General features: G+C 46.1%; 1 protein-coding gene across 1 annotated transcript in view; it reads right to left on the bottom strand.

The window, feature by feature from the left end:
- Nucleotides 1-8,581, bottom strand: part of plxna2 (plexin A2) — a gene marked incomplete at its 5' end in the record, with an annotated part of 219,011 nt that overhangs the window by 106,581 nt on the left and 103,849 nt on the right. The window contains one exon of the mRNA XM_079514160.1: nt 8,370-8,470. Coding sequence (XP_079370286.1) covers nt 8,370-8,470 — 101 coding nt within the window. The remainder of the gene's footprint in view (nt 1-8,369; nt 8,471-8,581) is intronic.

Here is an 8,581-nt window from a genome sequence, read left to right as displayed (position 1 = left end):
ATGTCCTCTACCTCTACCTAAAACCGGCTGAAATGCGCACGCGGTCTTTATGTGCATAGCTGTTCAAAATGCGATATTCGGCTTGATTAGAGCTTAATTTGACTTAGTTATGAAAATAAACAATGATCGCATACAGTAGCATCGGGGACAGATCACTGTCTATACTATATGCTTGCCCCTTAAAATGAGATATATTGTGCATATCACAGATTTTTCTATTGGCATTAAAATTATGAATTAAAAATATGAATAGTGCAGGTAGAAGGCACAATCCACTGTTAATTAGGGTGGCCATATAGGGTTAAGAGCCTAGCATTAATGTCACAAGCTAGCAATTTCACACAAAGAAGTTGTGTCAATGGCATGTTGTCCCAGTGCACTACTATGTGCATGCATGCAGGTCAAAGGACAATGAAGGGTTATCGTGTCTCCAGAGCATTCAATTATGTGGGTGTAAATCCAACTGAGATACTGTACCATGTTTGAAATGGAGCATCTACTGTACAGTATGATGTACGTTGGAGTGATGCGGGGCACCAGCAGCTCCCTGTATGAAGCTTAACCTTGGGGTCCCCTACGTTGCCTGCCTCCATAGTTCCTTAGTTCCAGACAGGCAATTACCCCGTTGTCTTTGCCATGCTGCACTATGCACAAATATACACACACACACTGACATGTGCAAAATCTCAGACACCAATACACATAAGCATTCAGACACTTACTGTACTCACTCATACTTTCCGTCGTGCTTTCACATCTTGTGTGCACAAGCGCGTGCTCGCCGGTGCCGGGTTATACACGCACATACTGTATGCTCCCTCATTCTCAATCACCAGCGCACACGCACGTGTACACGCACACACGCACACACACACACACACACACACACACACACACACACACACACACACACACACACACACACACACACACACACACACACACACACACACACACACACACACACACACACACACACAGAGAGAGAGAGAGAGAGAGAGAGCGTGGCCTTGACAGGAGTGCAGAGGAGGCAGGCGACAGGGGAAGATTTCCGTTCCTCCCTCTCTCTCTCTTCTCTCTGCTTCCTCTCTTTTCCTCCTCACATGTAAGGACTTCAGTGAAGGTCTGAAGGGAGTCTGTCTGATTGCAGCTCTAAGTGTAGCTCTGAGCGTCATGTTTGAAAATGGGAGAAGCTGAACGCGGGGGAGCCATCTTTTATTGCTTTATTAGATAGGAGAGTGTGCAGTGTAGAGATCGAGGCAGGTAACCCAAGGTCGACATGCAAGAGTTGGATTCGAACCTGAGACCTCACAACTCATGTGGTCAGAGCACTAACTGGTTGAATTAAACAGAGTTCAGAGTTCCCAGAGGGAGCCATTTTGAAATCACTTTGTGTTGCGCCATACTAGAGGCCCAGATCATTAGAAAAGCAAAGCAAAACAAAACAAAATGTATTCATCTATCTCACGGTCGACGTTGCTATTCTTACCTTGCACTTTGTACACTGTGTATATGTGAATGTCTCTCTTTTGCTGCTGTTTATTTTAGCTAATTGCTTGTTATTGTTCAATTGTAGCATCATATCCACCATCATTTCCATCTAAATAGAATACCATCCTTCACTTTCATCTATTCCCAGTCTTGTTCTGTATATTCTAGGCTTGTGCTTAAAGTTATGAACCTAAATCTCATTATTTTGATGTGTGGAGATCATTATATATGTACATACGGTGTACAGTGTCATCAGGCGTACTTTCTGGCAAAAAAATAATATATAAAAAAAAGTCCTCGAATATAAAATACCCCATGGAAAAGAAAATGTTAAAAACGGGGCGCAAAGTAAAGATTAAATGGTTGGAGGAGGTGAATAGTATACATGGGGGGAGGTATATAGAGAGAGAGCACAGTGAACTACATGCATATTTCATGATTAATAGTGGTTAGCAAATGCTTAATACCAGTGGTGAGTGGTTATGGAAAGCCTTCCTCTGTGCTGCTGCATGGAACCCTGCCGTGGGACTCTGAGCCAGTGAAAACTCATGTTAATGTAAACATGTATGGAGACTGACTGCGCTGGGACACTGCTGCTCCCACACACACACACACACACACACACACACACACACACACACACACACACACACACACACACACACACACACACACACACACACACACACACACACACACACACACACACACACACACACACACACACACACACACACACACACACACACACACACACACACACACACAATTTATCCATATCCCCACTGCGTATAGATACCTGAGACTATACCATATCCACTGTCGATAGTCTACAGTCATACAGTATTCAATAGATGTAGGCGCATATTACTGCTAATGGATGGCATGATGCTTGTGTCTACTTTGTTTAACATGTACAGTCTCTGAGGGTATTACTGTGTGGGATTGACTAATATGGAAGAAAGTGTATTGATTAACATGGTGATTGCAAGCCAGACCACATACATCCACTTTCTGATGCCATAAATTGAACTCTACCGCCATTCAGCGTCTGGCCAGTTACACATCCAGCACATGTTAGCCTCACCACTCAGGACACAGCACCGATGCAATATATCAGCCATCATTAATAACTGTGGCGGCTCTATGTGCTAGGATTCCATGGTCGTATCGATGCACGTGAGTGCGTGTCTGTGATCGATATCTCATTAGGCACAGATTGGGGAGATGGATGCAGACTCCCCCTCCTCTGCTGCCTGCAACTGCAGCTGACGAGGAGGCCATTAGGCACAGCGTCTGACATCCACAATGGGCTGTGGCGGCCGTTAGCATTGCTACGCTAATTGTTGTTGCCATAGGTAAATTAGAGGCGGTTTTATGGGCGCCACTGGACATCAATCGCAGCTTATATAGAAACTATACTGCTCTCCATGAGCTAACCGTGCATGTTACAAGTTAACTCAGTGGTTCTCATCATTTATGTCAAGGACCCCCACATTGATACGTATCAGAGCCCCCATTTGAAGATCTTAGTTAAATGATAATTAGTACAGAATTTTACAACTGTCTTTACAGTAGGTGGGAAAGGAAAAGCTATGATCTGAATAGTTATTGTTTTATACAGTAGTAGTATTAATTTCTTATCTTCTAGCTGGTGAAGCTATATTGAATTTAACCACCGTTGTGAGCTTGTAGATATTTGCTATTTTTAAATGTTTAAACTGTTCCTCATTTTGCTGGGGACCCCCATAGAACCCCCTCAAGGGCCCCTGGGGGTCGATGAACCCCTGTTATAACCAGTCACAATTATGGTTTATCAAAGTGAGTCGTGGTGATACGTCTGAGAAAAGTAGACATAATAATGTGTGGCCTTGCAACAATTAGGACTGCTTTCTATTGATTAGCATCTCTCCTCTTATTAAAGTCCCTGTGTGGTTAAAATACTCATGTATTTAGTAGTGTGGCTGGTAATCCAGTCTGGCAGTGTGCCACGGGTTCGACTCCCGATCCCGAAGGCCTTTACTGCATGTCTTCCCCCCATCTCTCTCCCCATTTCCTGTCAGCCTACTGTCTGTCCCTCCATAAGAAATACAAAATAAAGGCGAAAGCCACACAAAAAAAAAAAGAAAATACCAGGATTGCCATGGGTAAACCTAATTTACAACATTAAAGCCTGGGCCAAGTCAGAACTAAAACTGATCTCTTTAAGAAGTGGGACGTGTCCCAAACCGTGACTGATGAAGTGAAGTCACTTAGCCTGCTTTGCCCTGGATGCCGAACAAATCGTTTGACGGCATTAAGCTAATAACATTGATTTGTGGAAGCAGACAGTTGTCCCATATCCATCTACTGCCTGCCACAGCAACAGCGTGAGGCAAGACAGAGATAAAGACAAAAGAGACAACAGGACAGTACGCAAAAAGAGGATGATGCTTTGACAATAAGAAAAATAACAAATACTAATAAGAGAAAGACATTTTTGACGTGTTTCTACTTTGGCAAGTATTTCAGTTAGCCATAGCATGGCATGAAGCAAGCCCTATCTAATTATACTGTTGCTGCGGTTGCCCTGTGGGCTACTGAAAGAGATCTAAGGCGCTCAGCCACACACAAACTGACAACACGCTACGATCCCGTTCCCCAATCAGAGGACACTAGCTGTCTAGTTCTGCCTCCAGAGCAGCCATCCTCAGTCTCCTGGGACTTTAATACATTATTATACACATCACAGAACTGATTTCAGTCACCAGTGACCAGGGGATCTATCTTAAGTAAACAGTACATGATTTTTTTTTCTCTGTGTCCTGCCCATCACCATTCATTAGTAGTAGAATCGTTATGGACTGGTCATCCAGTGTCAACTACGGATGAAAATCTCACATGAAAGTAATCGTGACAAATATCAGAAACACCCTCGCATCCATTTTGGGACCGAAAAGCTTCTTTGGGCCATGATTAAGAGAGCTAATCTGACCATGAGAGCTTTTGGCAGAGACACAGAGACAGAGAGAGAGAGAGAGAGAGAGAGAGAGAGAGAGAGAGCGTGAGAGCGAGAGAGAGAGAGAGAGAGAGAGCGTGAAATATCGTAATAGGAGAGACATATGAGAGAGATGGTTGTACAAGGAAAGAGGAAGGGAAGGACAGGAGGATAGTAGTAGCAGCAGTTTAGCCTCCATGGTGTGTTGGACTGTGGTCAGGTCAAATGGTTGAGCCACATCCAGCCCACACCCTTTCATGAAGCTGTGACTGAACAAGAGTGTTTGAGAACAGGATCTCCTTTTGATCCACTATCAAAATGCTGCCCAGTTCTGTTCTACTGGGCCAATGAGTGGTGTGGTATCAAACACTCTCTCCCGCTTCTCATTCTCGTCCTCTCATTCTTCTGGTCTTCTGTCTTTCTCTATCCCCGTCGGTGCTTTCAGTGGGTGCCTAGCAGCTGCTGGTAATTAAAGGACTAGAGTGTTAACACACCGCGCTGGATAGGAAAAAGACAAAATGAGGGAAGAAAGATAAAGGGAGCCAGAAAGAAAGACGCCACTTGAGAGCAAGAGAGACGCCACTCCTGGACAGCATGCTGTGTCTCTCTGTCTCTCTTTCCCTCTCCATTTCTCCTCCCCATCACCGCTAGTGAGCTAATGTCCTGCCATGTTCCTAATTAGCTACCTTAGCATCAAGCGCTGCCATCAACTTGCCGACGCCACAAACGTAAAGATGGGAAAGAGGAGGAGAAAATAAACCGAGTGTCTCCAGACAAGAAGAAAGGGGGACAGAAATTGTGGATGGCAGCTGCATGATTAAGGGGGGGCTGATCAAAGAGAGGGATGTTTATGTGTGACAAGCCAACCAGCTCCAGAGTAGAAAAGATGATTTCAGAGAGGAGGCAGGAGGGGGAACGTCCAAACAGGACACACCACAGATGTGAGTGGTGGAGATGAGATGAGATGAGATGCGGAAGGAGAAGCTCTTGGAGAGGATGGGTAATGTCATAAAATCATTAGTGCTTTAGGCTTAGGATTCATGGGTGACTGAGACGAGAACTGGAGAGCTGAGGTGGCATACTGTAGGAGGATGGAGGTAAGACACTATGGCCACAGCTGTGCTGGAGTGTGCTCTTGTGCTAGAGTTCGCACAAGAGGAAGCAGCTGCATTCGTCTCCAGCAATACATACAGTAAAAGACGCCTCCTGTTCCAGTTGACTATACTCTACAAACCAACACAACTACAGGTAATCTGACAACTAATTCTCACGTCTCTTTTTCTCTGTGGCTCTGCTGCATCATTACCACCTTGGGTGAAATAAACTGGTCAGAATTAGCTTCGTTGTTAATTTGCTGATTAAGAGTCGTGTACGGGCGCACAGGAGCCATGGTGTCTACATTATGGCCACCGTTCTTTGCACCCTCTCACCCCTGTCTGCCTCTCTGCAGTAGCTTAGCTGGAGCCAACAGGGGGGTCTGTGTATACCCCCCATTGACGCAGGGTCATAGAAAGAGGGAAGGGTGGGGGCTCAGACCGGAGACAGGTGTCACAGGGGCGCCATGCTGTTGGAAAACAGATGGCTGATCGGACATGAAAGTGGGTGCTGACCTTCAACCCCTCGTGGTACAGTAATGCAGTGCACTCAGTGTTCGCATACAAACACAACAGACTATTATTCACATGGAAGTAAGAGCTAAATGGACGACGTGTGAATATGGTCAATAGTACGCACAAACACACATAAACCTTCTTGCCCACACACACACACACACACACACACACACACACACACACACACACACACACACACACACACACACACACACACACACACACACACACACACACACACACACACACACACACACACACACACACACACACACACACACACACACACACTCGCAAAAAGCATTCACACATCAAACAGCTGTTCCTGTTGCCCCACAGCTGCCTTTAACACCAACGGTTCTCACTCCTTTCTTCGCCATTTAAAGGTTGATTTATGTGTGGTGTGCTGGTGCTGGTGTCACACACTGACAATAGCTGATCTACAAGTTCACACCATTGACTACTTTTGCATGCACAACAAAAGTGCACAGCCAAGCATAAATCGGTGGTAACGCCTGAATAGAAGCCTCACGTTCTACGGTACAACGCACAGCCACCAGCCCAGAGTTCCATTCCCTATACAGTAGAAAGAAACAGTGTGATTAACAGCCTTAGCATGGGGGCTAATGTTGTGGTAAATGATCCCTGTGTGAAGGCATGCAGACTGCAGGGAACTATATAGCCACCCCTCCTATATCCCTGCAGAAAAACACATGCTGAATTACCTTGTCGCCAGGCAATTATTTGTCCTGTCCCCAGGTTTGGAGTGATGTAAATTACTTTAAGTGCACTTTGCAGGGTCTGCCATCACGATAATGATGATTGCGGTGGGCTCTGACGCGTGCACACGCACACGCATGTGCACGCACACGCGTGCACGCTCGCACACACACACACACACACACACACACACACACACACACACACACACACACACACACACACACACACACACTTCAGCCATGCCTTAGATGCTTTTATTAAGAAGAGCTGTGGACAAGGGAAACAGGGCCATTTAAACAACAGCGCAAACCGCACGCACGCACCGCGTGCGTGCGTGCGTGCGTGCGAGTGAGACTCTCTTCGTTTCTTCCAATGGCTTGTTGTATTCATCTCGTTTCCACGGCATCTCCTTCTCCATCATGTCAGTTAACCACGGCGGCTTCAGACCCGATTACGTCTACCACTGCCAGTGACTGGTGCATAAGATATATCTTCTGCATCCCTGCTGTCAGACAAGGCTTCTGTCCATACTGCTGTAGTAGCAGGTAATGTCCAGCAGGTGTCACTCATGCCTTCTCTGGTCACTGTGTGATGGCCAATGTACTCAGGTAAGTAAGCACTAAATTAGCACTAAATAAGACATTTTAGCCTTACGAGGAGATTCAGAAGCACCCACGGTACATGTACACACAACCAAAACCATCACCACAACTGCCTTCACACAATTTAACTAAATTAAAAAACAGTGTGTACAAATGGAACCAATTGAGTTAAAATAACAATCCAGACTTTACAATAAACCATCTCTCAGTCTGTGAACACATTCACATCACATTCCAGGACATCATTTCTATCTGCAGATATCAGCCTCATGTCAGAAGAATAGGACAGACAGCAGTCAGTCCGACTGCAGGCAAGCAGCTCTGAGGATCTCTAGCTGCCACACAGCTCCGACTGCAGGCAAGCAGCTCTGAGGATCTCTAGCTGCCACACAGCTCTGAGGATCTCTAGCTGCCACACAGCTCTGAGGATCTCTAGCTGCCACACAGCTCTGAGGATCTCTAGCTGCCGCACAGCTCCACACAGCTCCACACAGCTCCGGGGAACAGCTGCTCAGTTTCAGCCCTGTACACACGTCTACTGTACTTTCCTCCAACCCAGATTCCATCTGGGATAAACAACGGAGGAGGGAAAAGGCTCCGCTCTGTTTATTTAACCTGTGCATGAGGAAATGGAGGGCTTAAGTCTTGTGCCTTTTTGGAAGTCAACGTAAAGGCAGGAGGAGGAACCCCATCGAGACCATGTCCAACAACGGCTGTGTGATTATACACAGTAAGAGCCTGGGTGGGTAGTGTGGCAGTCTGGGAATCGGAAGGTCGCCGGTTCAAACCTTATTGGCTCGCCTATAGTGCACGTGTCAAAGTGTCCCTGAGCAAGACACTTAACCCCCCAGCAGCTACCCCTGTTTTGTCTTCGCAGCCAGCAGCTGCTTGAAGCAGTAGAAGTCATTTCCTCTAAGTAACTGTGTACTAATGGTCAGAATGTTGCTTTTAAGGTCTACTCACATGTTGTGCAGGACACACCAGCCACAGTGCGGGTCTCCGGAGCTCAGGCACTCTCCACACGTTCCGTACTGCTCACATGACTCGATGGGGACCTGGGTGACCTGAAAACACAACAAGGTATTGGAATCAGCACACAATGGTCCTGTGAGGGTACATTCGGGGACATTTGCACACTCTCCGAGTTTCAAATGGATAATCTAATGAGGATTTTA

This window comes from Electrona antarctica (assembly GCF_951216825.1).
Source record: "Electrona antarctica genome assembly, chromosome: 2".
Classification (NCBI taxonomy): Eukaryota; Metazoa; Chordata; class Actinopteri; order Myctophiformes; family Myctophidae; genus Electrona; species Electrona antarctica.
The sequence above is the reverse complement of the archived record's forward strand: the minus strand, read 5'-3'. Positions and strand labels throughout refer to the sequence as shown.